We start from the raw sequence: 18,400 nt of genomic DNA on the forward strand, positions 1-18,400 counted from the left end.
ACAATAATTTAAGCCAGTCATTCCACCTAATAAACCTTCCATTATTGTAGAACCTTTATATTAGCTTGTTCCACAACATATGTATACATCTTTAACAGCAGCAACATTGGCAGCGCACCAACTAGCATAACTATGCTGCTGCTAGCATTGCACTGAAAGCTAACTGCTAGTATCGCATTAGCAGTGTTGGGTAAGGCAACATGGAAGCATTTCTGCTTAGATTTCTGCACATAAAGCACCACAAGCTACCGTAATTTCTGGGCTACTGAGTGCACCTGAATGTAAGTCGCACCCTCTAGAAAAAAGATTTTGTACATATACAGGTTACACCTGACTATAAGCCATATATTTACACAAAAAGGTGTTACAGAAACTTTTCATTAAAGCTGATGTCCGTAAGTTTTAGGATTGAGAGCCCTCTCTGGTGAGAATGGGTAATTGCACCAAGCATGTGGAAGAATTATTTTAATCTGGGTGGGTGTGATGCGGCTCCTTTCAGAGGAGATGAATCCGATTCCAGGTTATGTTCAGTAAGAGAGAGAGAGAGAGAGAGAGAGAGAGAGCGCTCAGTCAGGAACTTCACTCCTATTTTTTTTTTGTTTTTTTTTCTATGAGTAAAAGAGCTACTGAGCTCAAGTTCCTCTTCTGAAGTCTCCATTGCTCCACCAGCCGCTCACATTCAGTAAAACTGATCCAGATCCACTTTCAGAGGCTGTGTATGTGGTGTAAGTACGTAAAGACGTGTGACGTGGCTAGAGGAACTCACGCAAAATGGCACTTTAAATAGGCTACTTATACAAATTACGTTACGTACCACCGCCAGTGTTGCAGCATGGCTACAGTACTGCATAAAATATAGTAGCCTACCAGAAAAAGTCTCGTATGGTCGTAATATTAAAAGAGAAAAGTAGATTAATTACTTGGGCTGACAGTTTAAAAGAAAATTATAGGAGCGTAGCAGTGTCTGAAGCTTTGTCCACTTGTCCGCTATGTGTATTCAGTGACTTGGATTTTGTCTGCTGGTTAATTAAATATGCAGTATCATTATGTACCACTTTAGTGAATGTTAAATTGTTGTTTTTATTCATTCCTTTGTTTGGTTTTGTTGCCCAGGCACAGTTTATTTTCTTTGTTTTATTTGCATTTTTTTTTAGTTTATTGTTTTTCTACTGTTATGTTAAGTTTTTTCATTTTTATCTTTTGAAATTCTTTAGATAATATTTTTTAAGTATTTTGGGTTATTAAATATCCAGTGTCAGTATTTGATGGTCTATGCAATCTACAGTACTGGTTTTCCTTTCAAAGCGGGTGAAAAAAAGTTCCAGGGACAGTTAAGGTGGAATGGCTTAATTCAATTAGGAGGAAAAGAGCAAGTCTTAGCTTGACAACTTACATTCATACCACTGTAACAGTAACATCCTTCTACTGCACTACTATTTCAAGCAAACCACACAACATGAGCTGAACTAATGATAATCTTACTCCAGCACTAATTCTTGGTGGAAAAAGCTAGACCTTGCTAATGCAAATCTGTATCGTGAAATTTTATGTTTTTCAGTCACTTAATTGGCCAGTCAGTATGCAAAGTTGCCTCTTTAAGGCTGACCTGCCAAGAAGTTCAAGAATAAGAAAAATAAGCAACTCTACACACACAGAAAATACCAAAAAACTCACTATATCAAGGTCTCCTAACATTTTCTGAATTCTTTAAAAGCAGCCATATAAAGTGGCCTTGCAGTTTAAATACTGTGCATCGCAGGGTAACAGCAGGCTTGTTACTATAGGACTAGCTGGTAGCTGGGCTGACAAACAGGCAGCACTAAGCAGCTGACAGGCATAAAGACAAGTCTCCATTCACACACACACACACACATATGCCCTCAGTCACCCTTACACACATACACACTGTGTCCTCTGCATTGTCTCAGCCATGTTTAGCAGTCCGCTGGCGGTTACTGAGCGAGTATTCTGACCCTGCAGTCCAGAGCAAGGAGGCTTGGATGCAGCAGGCTGGAAAAGGGGATTACAGAGACAAATCAGACTGCCTTATCCCACCTTCGCACAGGGGACACTGTCTGCAGCTCCCAGTGGGAGGCTCATTGGTGCAGCTTGGGCAGAACAGACAGGACACAGAGGAATTGAGCTGTGGTCACACCTTGACCCAGCTAAATTATGTCTCTCATGGAGTGTCTGACCTACGTCTGCACTTACATCTTAACAGGCTCACGAAAAAAAAAAAAAAAAAAGCAATAAAAAACCCATCCCCAAAAATATTCTACAATAAGCTACAGTGAGTTACTGTTCAAGTGGCCTTGAGGGTGCAGGCTAGCTCATCTCCAAGAGATCAGGTGTGAGATGCTTCTGCTGACCCTATATGAGTTTCCTTCCTGGTTATTAATAAGGGTTATATGTTAATACCTTTGTTTATTCATATGGCAATAATGTTTAATCTAATGACTGCATCTTGCCTACTAGACCCACCACACTTGGTCCCAGGCCACCTTTACTGTGTACATAGTGCAAGCATTGTGAAGGACCAGAAGCAAAGCTGATAAAACTTTGTACAGAGTGTCTGTTAATGCAACCCACAGTCTAACAGAACTTGATTAATAATTAACTAAAAAACTTTTTAAAATATTTAAAATATATGCCAGGATTAGTACAGGGCAAACAAACTGATGGAATTAGATACTGAATATGGAAAATTGATTATTATTTCAATAAAACATGCAAGGATAGGCATTAGACCTGTTCTCTCCAACCAATGAATTCTAACTTTTGTTCACTATTAACCAACGAAAACCAATTAAATATTATTAACCAATTAAAACCACACCATTTTGGAAGCACAGCTCTGGAAAAAAAAATAAAAGACTACTTAATAATGATGTTTTTCCTTAATTTTACCCAATGGAAAACCTCTAGAATATAATCAAGAAAAAGATGAATGATCACAAGCCATCAAACTAAGCTGAACTGCTTGAATGTTTGCACCAGGAGTGGCATAAAGTTATCCAAAAGCAGTGTGCAAGACTGGTGGAGGAGAATATGCAAAGATGCATGAACACTGTGATTAAAAACGAGGGTTATTCCACCAAACACTGATTTAAAACTTTACTCTTAAAACTTTATGAATATGAACTTGTTTTTTTTTGCATTATTCGAGGTCTGAAAGCTCTGCATCTTTTTTGTTATTTCACTTTCTCACTTTCTGCAAATAAATGCTCTAAATGACAATATTTTTATTTGGAATTTGGAAGAAATGTTGTCCGTAGATTATAAAACAAAACATCAATGTTCATTTTATTCAAACATATATCTATACATTGCAAAATCGGAGAAACTGATTCCAAAACTGAAATGTTTTTTTTTTTTTTTTTTTTTTAGAGCTGTATGTATCTTATAATAAATTAGTTAGACTTGTCTGAGTGTCTGCCAAGAGTCTCTTCCCAGTTGACTAATGCTTTAAATAAAAATATTTACCGACTGCTCAATCATGATTCTAGAACGTTCTTCTGTTTAGAGATGTGTTCCGTAGTGGGTTGCGATAATTACAATTACAATTACAGTACACCCACATTAACAACATGCACCAAAACACAAAATCCTACAAAAAACTACATGGCTTATGATGACCAACTCTCATTTAAGTCTGTTTCTGCACGTGTAGAAACAATTATAAATGATTAGAAGTGACGTGTCCTCCTCTACTGAGGAGCGGCTGAGAACACAGATAAAACCGGCTAATGGAAAAGTCTTTAATGTCACAACACAGGAGAGCAGCAGCTTCTCTCATTACCATTCATTACAGCAGCAACCAAAACTGATTTTTGAATGACTGACTTTGAATAACGGCCACCGCCGATAAGCTGTGGAAATGGTGTGAGCAATGGGTGAATCTGAGCATAAATAAGCGGGAATCTGCAGAGAGTTGCATCAGATGGTCAGGGGGTGGCTAGCGAGGGATGCGATTACCTACAGTTCAGCTGAAATTGATGAGGCAGCTGCACAGGAATGGGGTGTACTTCGCCGTGCATGTCGCAGCGTGGGAAAGGCGGGCATTTCCTACACCCGATGCATCCAGCTGAACGGTTTACTACTCAAACTGTGAACCAGCTAATAACAGTCAGCTGTTTACTCAGCTCTGCTGAAAGAGGAATCAGTCTGATGGGGATTTTAGCCCCATTTTAAACTGAGCTAAATGAAACGAGCAATGATCCTAAAAAGGCTCTGCTGATTATGAAACTGATGGGCTTTAATCTTTAATCCTTGTAGAATCATTTATTACTAATTTATTAAAAAGGAAATTGAGGAATAGCTTGTGACAATGAAATACGAGCCAGTAGACAAGTGGCTGCAATAAAACAAGAGAACTACTGTAGTCGTCTCATAAATTGTACCCTCAATCACAGAATACTGCGACCTAGCTCTGTCCTACATACACGCCTGGGACTGATGGGCAGGGTTTCATCACTTTCTTTTCTTTCTGTCGCTCGTGTGATATCTCTATAGAGAGCAGAACCTGTCTGCTATTCAGCTACTCAGCTGACTCCTGCCTTGAAACACACTGCTGCTGCCGCCGCCGCTGCTGCCCATTAAACTTCTCTCCTCTGCTATGTGTCCCTGTGGAGGTGCCCTTGAGAACTAGCCAACGCCGCTCTCCTCCAATCACATGCCGTGTGATCCAGGTCTAGCAGCCAATACCGTGGCAGAATCGCATCTGCCGCTGCAAGGCTCTCTGTCCTGCTGTGCGTTTGATGAGGAGGTGCACTGTCACCTCCTATTCTCATCAAGCTACTGGGCCTTGGTGCTCTGAGATTGAGTTACAGCTTTCAGATCAGTGAGAGAAAGGGAACTGCTAAAACTCAGGGTCTTACAGTAAGACGGAAAAGAGAGGAGCTTTGGAATAGAGTGCACTGTAATATACTGTGGCAGTAGACACAGGAGATTTGTTGCACTGTAGCAGGCCCACATCATGTAACACACACACACACACACACACACACACACAAACACACAAACACACATTCTCTAGTATGTAAGAGAAAGAAAGCTTGGAACCTGTAGTTACTTGGGAAGAGCTATACTGGTATATACATGCTATTTACTTTCCTTGGCTTCTCAAAGGCTTTTAGGCCTTTAAATCGGTTCATTAAATAAAATGGATAGAAGCAGAACAAAAACATAAACCACAAATTGTGATTATGCTTAATTAGTCAAGAAACATTCAAGTGAAATCTACAGTTCAAAACAATATTTCTGCTTATTATACAGAAAATTTTTTACCTGGAACTGTATTTTTTTTTTTTTTTGTATAATAAAAAAAAAAAAATCCCATTTTCTCCCCAATTTAAACAGCCAATTACCCAACCCACTTATTAGGACTCCCCCTATCACTAGTAGTGCCTCAACACCAGAAGAGTGAAGAATAGCACATGTCTCCTCCGATACATGTGAATGAACCCCGATCTCTTTTTGAACTGCTGCTGATGCAGCATTGCCAAGTAGCATCACAGCACGTTTGGAGGAAAGCGCAGCAACTCGGTTCCGATACATCAGCTCACAGATGGCGTGCGCTGATCGACATCATCCTTCGGAGTGATGTGGGGAAAGAGCACCATCTACCCTCCCAGAGAGACAGCAAGGCCAAATGTGCTCTCTCAGGGCTCCGGTAGCCGATGGCAAGCTACATAAACAGGATTCAAACCGGCGATCACCTGATCATAGTAGAAGCGCTTAGCCCGCTGGAGCATTCTGAGCTTAATTTCTTTAATATACATTTTTAGCAATGTTGTTGGTATTGAGGTACAATGTTTATTTACTAATCTACAACTGACTTGTCTACATGTACACTCAAGTACACGTACATTTATAGGTGGTAGACTGGACGGGAAGGGGGCTTAGGTAGCTTGGGGGGGGGGGGGGGGTTGAAATAGGGTTTAAAGAATGTACACGCATGTTTGTTAATGTAACACTGAAAGTGATCAATAAAGGAAAAAGAGACACTACTCAGCTTGATATATGTGTTATATTCACAGTATGTTAATAGTATGAAGCTGTATAGAAACTGAGATGGTCATGATGTAACGATCACTTTAAGTGATCTTATTTAAGTGTTAGCATGCGCACCGAACTGAACAGTGATGCACGAATGGTGGTTGTTATTCTGGATTGTACTGAAAAGAGTGAGGGTGCTCCCCAGTTCAATAAGTGGTCTTCATTGCACTGCTCCGACTGTCTCCTGTGTGTTTCCCTACGGAGGATAGGGCGAGTAGCTATCTGCCAAGTAGCATCTCCCCTCCCGGGAACATTCGCCCACCAGCCCATCCATTACAATGTCACCATAACTGTTAGTGCTGGTTTGACTTGTGTGCTTGGTAACACTGTGTCAAACAAGGTTTCCTGTGCCAGCAACTCCTCAATGCACTTCCTTGTTCTTTGGAAATGCGGTGAACTGAGATTTCTTGGTTGAAATCATATATCTCTATAGCCCACAGTGTACCGTGTATTTTCTGTTGGAGTGCATGCTGTGATAAAACACATTTTTGTGAGACAAAAATATTTGATCAACAGCATGTCTGACATTCACTTGATTCATTTAATCTTATTCAATTAAAACTAGCTATATTAGCTGTAGGTATGTTTTGGTGTCCTTATAACAGTGACTGCTTTGAATAAACAATTTATACATTAATCAAGGTACGTATTTTACAGACTATAATGCGCACCATATTATATAAGGCACACTATTAATGAACGTCTATTTTCTGGTCTATTTTCATACATAAGGCTAACCAGATTATAAAGCGCATTTTAAGTGACAATAGTAAGGAACAAGGGTGTTGCAATGTTTTTTTTCTAATGTGGACGCATACACAGAACTGTAATTCTTAAAGGTCTCCTTCTGCTAAAATCCTTTGTTCTTTGTGAAATACAATAAGTCTATCTTAGTTCTCACAAAAACAGCTCACATGGCATTTATTCATACTAGAGACTACAACTAGACATTAACTAGACTTTAAAATGAATGAAAAAACAATGGAATGAGCCCTTTAAAAACTTACGTTTATTTACAGTGAGCTAGAATTTTCAACAGCACGGTCAGCAGCAGTGCTAGCCGCAGTTAGCAGCAGCGCTAGCAGCGGTTAGCAGTAAATGCCACTCTACAGAGCTTTAACACTGTAAACACACAGACTACAGTGCAATATACTCAACTCTAAACCAAAAGAGCTAGTTATCTGGTAAGCGGCTAATGCTAATACTGTTCCAGTCTGGAGAAACTTCACTGAAACTCCTGTATACCTCTGAAATTCAGTGGAGTGGCTTTACTGCATTTTATAACCTGACTGGTAGAATTCAAACATAATGCACAACAAATTATAAGGCGCACTGTCGATTATTGATTATTGAATTTTTCTTGATTTTTATTGATTTTAAGCGCTTCTATAGTCTTTAAATCATTGATATTAAAACATATGTTAGGAGGAAGACAGTTGCCTAGAGCAAACTAAGCCATAAACAAGAGAGAAGACAATTTAAATCTTAGGGTGGAATGAGTAATCCTGTTTGTACGTTATAGCCGCAGGAGATGCTTTTCTCCTCTCAGACTGACCTTAACTGAGACAGGAAACCATGTTTTTTTTGTTGGATGAATTGACTGCAAAGACAGTTGTTTGTTAGGGCTGCTCAAATTGCAATAGCAAAACAATGGTGGAAAAAAAAATACCTGTACATAATTACAGGCTATTTTGGAGCATCTCATTTCAATTATTATCCTAAATTCTGTATCCTTATCAATATCAAACACATCTACAAACCTACAACTTATTTAGATTCTGTAACAGTAACAGAATGAGATATAATAGGATAAACTTAAGCCCTATCTGAACGGAATTAGTTTCTCAGGGGGACGTCTGTGAAAAAAAAATCACACTTCTACTCAGTGATAAAACTCTTGCTTCCAGATTGCAATAGAAAAATCAGAAGGACCTGTGAGTATTTTGGCTTTCTCGATCACATGACATCGCGTTCAGTAGCTCCTCCATTTCCACTCGCTGTTGTGTTTTATGTGGATCTCCGTGGAAACACGCACCCAAAGTGTAATTATGGTGCGTCGCAGTGGACAAATAACTATTTTATTAAACTCGAGGTGACGAAACTCAGAGATTTGCATCTAGACGGGACTAAAATTACCTTACGACCACGGAGTTCAGCTAAAAACAGTAGGTAAATTTGCCTGTAATTTTATATCTTACGCGGTCGTTCCGGACGAGAATACGATCACAGAGGACCCCCATAAAAGAAAAAAAAAATTACCCTAGAACCCCCTGAGAAACTATTCCTGTTCGGATAGGGCTTAAGTTAACATATTTTTGTATTACTAGTTTAATTTGATGTTAAGAAAGAGATGAAAAAAACAGCAGAAGTTTGTATGTAGTACTGGTTCTGCTCTGAGCTAGCATTTGTTTTTCTCTTTATTCCTGAGCCATGGATACTTCACAGACATGAGGGGACTAGTGAGTGATACTGCGGCGAGCCAGTCGAGTCTTGAATTCTCTGTAGGCTATGATAACCTCCCTAACACTGCCAACATCAGTGAGAGGCTGATGCTGGTGCACCGGCCTTGGCTGAACTCCGTGATGCGGAGGACAGTGTTAAGAGGATTGGCCGCCACCACCATGGGAGGCTGGTAATGAGCTTAATTTCAGATAGTGATCAGCACTCAACCTGCGCAAACCTGAGCCAGATTCATGCATTTCTGAGCTGCACTGCTTGTGCCAGCTGCTCTCTGGTGGTGCACAGAGCGAAAGGGGCTGTCGTGGATTGGTAGTAAATCTGCTGGAGCTTTCTCTAGATCTGCCTTCTTCCAGGCAGGACGTGAAATCATACGCTGCCTGTCATCTGAGGATCTTGCACAATCCAGGTTGGGGAGCTGAGCAAGTTTTAGAGAAGGCGTCTTTATCACACAGCTTACGTAATCAGGGAAAAATCTGGAGGACTGATCTAAGGGTGTGGAAACGATCCTAAACGGAAAAACATTCCCAAACATTTAGCTAGTTTAGGTAGATAATGGCATAGATAAACTGGATTAGGCTTAATAACTAATATTAGCTTCAATGGGATATGGCAAAATCCTGGGACACAATGCGGGATATGCATCCTTGTCTAATGAGAACGCAATTTGATTACAAATGATGAAAAACAACATTACATATATTATTTATAAAGTAACAGTTTATACATACAGCTCTGGAGAAAATAAGAGACCACTGATTTTGCTATTTATAGGTATATGTTTGAGTAAAATGAACATTAATGTTATATTCTATAAACTACAGTCAACATTTCTACTAAATTCCAAATAAAATTCCAAATAAAATTCCAAACAAAAATATTGTCATTTAATGCATTTATTTGCAGAAAATGAGAAATGGCTGAAATAACAAAAAAGATGCAGAGCTTTCAGACCCTAAATAATGCAAAGAAAACAAGTTCATATTCATAAAGTTTTAAGAGTTCAGAAATCAATATTTGGTGGAATAACCACAGCTTTCATGCATCTTGGCATGTTCTCCTCCACCAGTCTTACACACTGCTTTTAGATAACTTTTGGATAACCACTCCTGGAGCAAAAATTCAAACAGTTCATCTTTGATTGTTTGATTGATTGAGATCATCCATTTTTTACTCTTGAGTTTTATTCCTTGATTATAAAATCTAAAATTCTCATAATTTTTACGTGGTCTCATTTTTTTCTCCCAGAGCTGTATACTGGTTAACCAATTGCTGACCATTGTTGATGTCAGGTTAAGCCTGTTAAAGTAACATAATCTCGGCTACAGACATTCAAAAGTGTTAGCCACAGCTCATTATACATTTAAGTTCCTAAATGAGGAGATAAAACTATGTGTTCCTACTGAATCTTCAAAAGGGGAATAAGATGTACCTAACGTTGTCGACTGCACATTTTGAAAGGAACAAAATGTGCGCTGTTTGAAGGGGTCATCTGTTATTTTGTGCTATGTGCACCCCCTGTGAATAGCATGGGAATATAGTGAATAAAATGAAAATAAATGATACTCTCACTGCAGCCAGTGTGCCCAGTTTTGGTTGAAAATTGGTGTCCAAATTGGTGATATTGTGTCTTTGTTCATGGTGTATTTCTAAAAAGACAGAAATCTGAACAGAAATCTTTAGAGCTGCACCCAGCAGGCTTTACTCACCTGTGGGCTGAACTTTGACTGAAGTCTTGTCGGACTGTTTGCGCGTCATGGAGTACCACGAGCGGTCCGGGTCCTGGATCCACTCAGAGGCTTCGCAGTAGAACTCGCCCTGGTCGGTGGGCTGCAGCTTGTAGATGGTCAGGCGATAGGTGGTGGTGCTGGTCTTGTCAAGACGCAGGTCTCCAGAGGAAAGGCGCTGACGGTAAGGGCCGCCAGGTCTCAGCACAAAGTCCCGAGACAGTGTGACCAGGTCTCGCGGCTGAGCTGCATCGTCTGCGGGGCGCAGGTACCAGCCCACAGCCAGGTGAGTGTGCTGGGAGGTCTGACGGGTGACCTCACAGCTCAGCTGCAGCATGTCCCCCTCTACCTTGGCCAGAGACTGAGCGGTTGACGTCACGGTCAGGGTGTCCGGGATCACTGCAAGAAGAGACAAGAATACAAAGAGTTGAATTAGTCAGAGAAGAAGAACACCACAGAACTACTCAGACATCGTGAATCCACTCTGTGTGCCTGTTTAAAATTTAAACAGGATTCTCTCCTGCAGAGCTCAGCCTCGGTATTGTTATTATGACTGTTCATTGCCTCAGAGAGAGGGGAGAAAAAAAAAAAAAAAAAAAAAAAAAAAAAAAAAAAACTCTTCTTTCCTATCCATCTATCTCTCTCGTTTCCTCAGTCGCTCTTACTCCAGTTTCTCAATTCTGCTACAGTATGACATGGTTTCAGCCCTTTTCCTCCACCCTTAAGGGGGAACGCTGCCTATTATTCAAAATAATTCCTACATAATTCAATGTTTAACAGTGTAAACATATTCTGGAGAACCTTACTGTGTAACAATTGCTTATATCAGTGGTAATAGGAAATGGGTAGGGATGCACCAAGTATTTGGCAACCGAAACTAGTAGTGAAAAGACCTCCTAAACTTCTCACCCTCCCACTGGCCCCCTGGCAGCACATGTGCAGAGCATGGAAGACAGCCAGTTTAGGAATATGACCAAGAGAGCCAACAAACCTCAGGTTTAAGTTTATTTTTACACTCTTATCGCAGAAATTAAAAAATAAAATAAAATAAAGCACCCAGCATCACATATCACACCCATCACAGCATCAGCTTACTACCCATGAAAAACTGCCTGTTTTCCAGCTGAATGATATAAGCTGGGATAAAAAAAAAAAAAAAGTAATTATCTTTTCTTCCAAAGGCAAATTATAAGGCTATTTAATTTATTTTAATGATGTCTCACTGATTTTAAATAAAACAGAAATACAGTTCTTAACGTATATATTATTTAGTTTTTAAATACCAGTGTTTTACTGTAACATTATTGTTCTAAAAACGTAAAATATTTTCTAAGCTTATATCTAGATTTTATGTTCATAGCGGTATATCATATGCTCTAATTTGATTCTTACAAACACACTATCTCACCTTGCTTAAAGTATTGCAATATATTAAATTAATACAATACAGGTAATCATGACACAAGCGGTATCACCAGATTCTGTTTAAAACAAAGCCCTAAACATTGAAAATGTGTCAGTGTGCCTAATAATTCGGTGCACCTTTTAACAGTCAGGTTGTAAGGAGCAGTAAAACCACTTTGCTGAAGTACAGCGTTATACAGGAGTTTCAGTGACAAGTTCAGTGGCATTAGCATTAGCTGCTAACTGCAGCGCTAGCTTTTGTACCGTTCTTGGTAAGTATGTCGGACTGAAGTCTGTGCATTTACCGTGTTAAAACAAGGTTCATGTGACAAACTGTTAGCTGATAGTGCCCTGGGTTACCAGAACACTCAGAGTTTCTCAGTCTACTGCTATCGGGCAGCTAACTGCAGCTGGCTAATGCTAGTAACTGGGGCTGGCTAGCGCTGCTAGCCACTGCTGGCTAACCCTAGCCAGCCGCAGTTAGCGTTCACCCTCGGACAAAGTACGCTTAACTCATCCAAATAAAGAGTTTTCAGAAGAGAAATTTGTGCAGATTAATATCAGCACTCATTTGACTTTAAAATATATATATATATTTTTTTTAAGAATTATGGTTTTGTTTGACCCCCTAGCAGTGAGCCCTGCTAAATTAGAAGAGCAAGATGGCAACTTCCTTGTAATCTGGTGCGCCTTATGTATGAAAATAGATGTTTATTAATAGAGTGCCTTATAATCTGGTCTGAAAAATACAACTACATTATTAGGTAGCCCAGAGCTAGCTAACTAGCTAGCTTACTAGGGTAAATTTTTCCCTGGATGACAAGTTTTAAAAACACTTTGACCAACAAATACTGGCTTAGATTATATCTAAAACCTGCTACAAGCAAAGGCTGGTCTTGAGATTAATTTTCCAGCAGGGATTTTATCAATACTGTGTTTTGTAATCTAAATGTTCTCTTTCACACCAAACCAAACTTAAAGCCTTTATTTACATCATTCTAAAAGACAGTGTACTATAGCTTTAACAAGCCAGCACATGAAGAGAGTGATTATACAGGTCCCAGCATGCCCATGTGAAAATGAGCATGTGTATATATCCATAAATGCATGAAGGAGGAAGACAAGGCAAAAAAGAAGAACTGATTACTGTTGAACAAATGCACACACTAACTACCAGACTTCACACATGCTTGCCTTCCACAAACACACACACACACACATGCACGTGAGCACACATATATACACGATCCTGACCAATGAACTTGTTGCCCCCTGTGGAGAGCAGCGAGAAATGGAGCTAGCTCCGCTCCCACACACCCCAATTAGCACTCAGCTCAAACAACAGCATTCCGGCACAGGCTGACACCACGCAGACACCACGCAGACACCCTTTAGCTATGCAATGGCATTCTGCTTCCCAGCACTTCACTGAGTGTCACCACACTGATAGCATTGATTAGTGTCAACCATAACAGCCCCAGCCTGGCAGGGCTGCTTCCTCACCCATTAACGACCTGCTCTGGCATCACTGCATACAGTCATAATTCGCCAAACAGGACGCCATGAACTGTATCTACTGTACAGTGCGGCAGACTCGACAGCTCCTGGAGAGCAAGCTACTCTCCCACTACTTCTTCTAAATGAAGCGAGAAATTAGAGCATGCTATATATAGCCTGTAATCACAGGTTAAAGAAAGATAAGAAACACTTGAAATAGGCTCAAAGCGAGACTATTTATAAACGAGAAACAGAAAGTGCAGACGGAATCTTTTGAAGAGCAACTGAGCAGCTTAAAGCTAGCTACATTTTCCCACGCAAAGATAGAGCTCCATAAAGCAGCGGTGGCTAGTTAATACATGTGTCTTAAAAGGAGTTCAGGAACACCCTGCAGCTCATAATTTCTATTAAAGCACCATTGTTCAGCATTTTACCTTAAAACAACAGCTTTGAAATCACTGTGACGTTCCTCTGACTTAGAAAGGAAGCAGTGTTGCCAAAGTTTTACAGTATAAAGTAACTAAATCTTGTCTGAAATCTCCTAATTTGTCCCTAAATGTCGACAGGTCATGTAGCATAAACATCCTTTATATCCTGTTCTCTACAATCAGAGTTTATACACTTTTTAACCAATAAAATAATTATTTTTTTCCCTTTTTTATGCATTCAAAACATCAGTGCAGACATGGACAATGAAACCAAAACTAAAAAAAATAAAATTGTTAAATAAAAGAAAATAATAAAATTGATTATAGTAGGCCTAAAATGAATCTGATAAAATGTGTCAGATTCTGAGAGCCCCATTGCGTAGGGTTAAATTACCGAATTAACTCCAAATTGGTGTATTTGTTAGCTCAATATAGATTTTCTCCATCAATAAACTGAAACAAAGATTTTTAGACCAAATTTTCATGAACTTTCCAAAACGTTTGGGGTATTTTTATTTTTCCAAAGCTTATCCAGGCATGGAAATTGCTATTTTTAAATTCCATGATTTTTCCAGGTTTTTCATGACCAGATGAACCCTGTACAGTATAAACCAAACAATCTATGTGGTATATTCATGAAAGATGCACACTTTGCATGAACATCAATATGTACACAGTGATTCAAGAAGTTATATGTGTTAGAAGTTATATTATATATGTATATATATATATATATATATATATATATATATATATATATATATATATATATATATATATATATATATATATATATCGTTAGATATAGCATCCCGATCTAACATCTAATAAATTGTGGGCGATTCATAAGGATTGTGGATAAACCTCTGTCCTATCAATCAACCTTTATTTTCATTGGGTGGGTGAGGGAGGGAGGGAGGGAGGGAGGGAGGGAGGGAGGGAGGGATGGAGGGATGGAGGGATGGATGGATGGATGGATGGATGGATGGATGGATACTTTATTTATCCCGAAGGAAATTTAAGAGGGTGCCCCTTATTTACAATGCAGCTGAGCATGTACAGTTTAAAAGAGATTGAAAACAGTTAATAAGAAATTAGAATAAAAAAATTAAAGAAATAAAATAAATACACATTTTAAATAGCTGTTTATTACAAATGAATGAACCGTATTTAAAAAAAAGAAGTGTCAAAAAAATTATAAAATGTAAAAATATATATATATATATAATAGTGAAGTAAAGTAAAATGATGAGAATGATTAGAAATAATAAAATGAAAAAGATAATAAGAATCAAAATGAAAACATAACACAAAAAACTGAATAAATAAATAAATAAACTAAAACAAATAAAAATAATTAAAAATAAAATAAATAAAAAGATAATTTAAACTAATTTAAAACAAAAAAATATTCTGATGGTAAAGCAAGTATAAAAAAATATTCAGTAACAATGTTTTGTTGTGCTGCATAATCCAAGTCAAACTTGTTCAAATCCTGTACTATTAGTGTATCTCTCAGCTTGTCCAGAAAAGCCTGTAAGCATTTCCCATTGACAAGTGACTCTTTAGGACTCTTTAACTCACTCCCAGACTGAAGTGGGAGCACAGAAGCAAGACATACCAGTTCTCACATATAATGCTGCTTTAAATACTCTCTCACACAGTTCACTTCAATCCAGTATACAAATTCTACAGAGTTATGGATGTGAATGGATTTAACTAAATAAATCTCCCTTACAAATAGAGGCATAAATACATACCGGCACCATTCAAATATAATGAAGGCAAGAAAGGCACTTGAGAGCCTCATGGGTCTCAGCTATCAAGCTTCACTTTATATGACCTTTCTTCTCTCCTCTCACTGAAAATATAATAACTAATATGATGGAAGGCTGACTGAAAAACCTCAGGGACAGAAAGAAAAATAAGAGAGAGAGAGAGAGATAGTGAAGGTAGAGCATGCTCTGCGTTCAGGTGCTTCAGAGCAGCAGCACGTCTATTCAACAGGACGTGGTCAGTCTGATGGACTCAGCCAGCGTGTTTGTCTGTGTGTGTGTGTGTGTGTGTGTGTGTGTGTGTGAGGGCACCAGGTTCACTGCTGCTGAGAGAATGCTTAGTCACAGTCAGTCAATGGGCAGCATTTCAAAATATATACGTTTGTTAGGGGTAGGACAAAATATCGACATTGTGATATATCATGTTGTTTTGCTTGCAATACATTATAGATATGTGGCTTCAAATATCAATATTTTGAATGGAACATAGGCACTCTAAACTCTCTATGGCCCAATCCTATTTCCCCTCTTGGCCCTACCAAGTACCTAATTCTTATTAGGCTGGAGTGGAAGGGCTTATTTATGATTTGTCAGATGCACATTTCAAACCGAGGGGTATGAGAATCACTGGTAAGACGATTAGCACTATATTACTATAGTTTAGTGTGTAGTTTTAATGTTTTATGGCCGAGTTTTTCATAACAAGCTTAAAAAAAGATTGCAAGTAGTTTTTTTTTTCTCTCATTAGCTAGCTAGCTAGCTTATTTTCCCGTTCCACCTTAAATGATGCAACAGAATACAGGGGCTGCTGTGTTTAAAGCGGAACAGAAAAATAAAACAAAACAAAAGCTAAATCAAAGCTAATTTCAGCTCTCTTATCACAAAGGAATTAATAATATTAATATTAACAATATTAATAATTAATTTCTGCACCATCTGCCCACTTTCTGAAGACATACAATAAAGCCTTAAAGTTAACTAGTTAACCAGCAGCTAGATTACTGAACTTTAGCGTTTTACTGCTATCATATTAGCCCTGCAGGGTATCGGGTGCTTGAAGGTTTTTTTTTTTCCACAATTCTTAGTGGGAGGATTTCCCCCCTTCCACTTGGAACAGAGTTACACTCAAAAAGAAGGGGTAGTGGTAAGTGGTAGGGTCAAGGGTTAAAATGGGATTGGGCCCCAAGACCCCGACAATTTTCATTACTAAAGTTGCTGATAATTACTCCACATGGTGGCACTAATCAAATGAAGAGAGTAAAACTGACAGCAATAAATCAATAATTTCTGGTATTTGCTTATTTAGGGAGTATTTTATCCTCTTCACAAAGCATCACAGAATCACAGTATTGTGATATCATCATTATCATGAGATGCCCTGTGATTCCCACCTCTACTACATGTGCTGTGGTTTAAGGTGCCAGAGAGCCGCGCTCAAACATCCATAAAAGCAGAACCATAAAACCTGTTTCAGTGATGTTTTTAAAGCTGCTTGTCTATTCTGGCATATGGTACATGTGAGAGCACTGCCCTTCCAGCAGGCAGATGTGTGCGCGTGTGTGTGTGTGTGTGTGTGTGTGTGTGGGATGGTGCATGTGCGTCCTCAATTATTCAATCTCCTCTTTGCTCACATATTCTCACACAGGAGCTTAAAAGAGGTGGAGCGACAAAGCTGTGCAGCGCTGATGAAACAGGAGACTGAGGGAAGGTGCAGCGCAAAAAAGAAGGGTAGAGCAAGAACAAGAGTGGAGAGATAGTGCTTACATAAAAAAAAGAAGAAGAAGTGTGTGAGTGTAGGAGAGAGAAGGTGTCAAATAAGACAGAGAGAGCGAGAGAGAGAGAGAGAGTGCAGGAGTGAAGAGAAAAGAGGGTGGTAAAGAGAGAATGAGAAATACAAAAAGGTAAGAAGGAAGAGAGAAGTATACATTATATACAGGGCTCTGAACAATACATGGTGAAAGGAGTGAATAAAGGAAACGGAAAGAGAAATAGATAACGATAAAGAATAAAGGAAGAGGTAAACAAATAAGGAAAAAGATGTGGAGAAAAAGATGGAAAGAACGACAAGAAAGGAAAAATTGAGAAGGACAACATAAGTAAAAGATTAAGAGAAAAAGAGCAAGACAAAAAGAAAGAAGGAGACAGCAGAAGAAAAAAGAGAGAGAGGAAGGTGACAGTACTAGAGTGTGAGAATATGCGAAGATGGAAAGTTGGAAAGAAAGAAAGAAAGAAAACAAATAATACATGGAGAAAGAGTGAAAATGAGAAAATTCAAAACAGGAAGGTGGAATAAGAAAGGGGAAGTGCAAGAAAAAGATGGAGAAAAAGAAAGAAGAAAGCTGGGAAATAGAGAGAGAGAGAAAGAGAGAAGAGGAATAGATCGAGTAAGGAAGATAAAAGTGAGAATATATCCAAAAGAGAAAGCAGGAATATGAGAGAGAGAGGAAATGAGAGAAAGAAAGAGAGAGAGAGAGTGAGAGAGAAATATAAAGAAAGGGAGCACAGGAGAGAAAGAGAGATGTGCTGCGTCTGGACCTCCGCTGGGTTTTTTAATAAGGGTTCCACTGTGTATCTCACAGCCTGATGAACAGTGATGAGGACAAATTGCCACCCTCCTCCTTCTCCTCCTCTCCTTCTTCCTCCTCTTCCTCCCTCCCTCAACACCAGCGCACCACAGCCACCAAAACATCTGCACACTTCAGCCCAATAGGTCAAACCCAGTACCAGCAAAGACATCACAGCAAAGCACTCAGACACATCAGAGCAGAGGAAAACATTCCAAATTACATTCCTCTGCCCGACAGCACCTGAGAGAGAGAGAGAGAGAGAGAGAGAGAGAGAGAGAGAGAGAGCACGCGAGAGCTGCAGAAAGAGAGGGAGCAATGAAAAGAAAAATCGAATCAATCAATAAAATCAATTTGGCTTCTCTGCACTTACTGTTTCACTTATTTCTAGGGCGACAGAAACTCGTAACACTTGGTGAAGTCGTGTGTGTGTGTGTTTGTGTGTGTGTGTGTGTGTGTGTGTGTGAGTGCACATGTACCTGTCTAGCTAT

The 18,400-nt window shown here is 39.1% G+C and overlaps 1 protein-coding gene across 2 annotated transcripts in view; it reads right to left on the minus strand.

Annotated features, from left to right (window-relative positions):
- The window catches only part of igsf3 (immunoglobulin superfamily, member 3), a 280,663-nt gene that overhangs the window by 99,075 nt on the left and 163,188 nt on the right, over positions 1–18,400 (minus strand). For both annotated transcript variants that reach the window (XM_049484620.1, XM_049484619.1), the window contains exon 3: positions 10,224–10,640. In XM_049484620.1, coding sequence (XP_049340577.1) covers positions 10,224–10,640 — 417 coding nt within the window. The remainder of the gene's footprint in view (positions 1–10,223; positions 10,641–18,400) is intronic.

This window comes from Astyanax mexicanus, chromosome 11 (assembly GCF_023375975.1).
Source record: "Astyanax mexicanus isolate ESR-SI-001 chromosome 11, AstMex3_surface, whole genome shotgun sequence".
NCBI lineage: Eukaryota > Metazoa > Chordata > Actinopteri > Characiformes > Acestrorhamphidae > Astyanax > Astyanax mexicanus.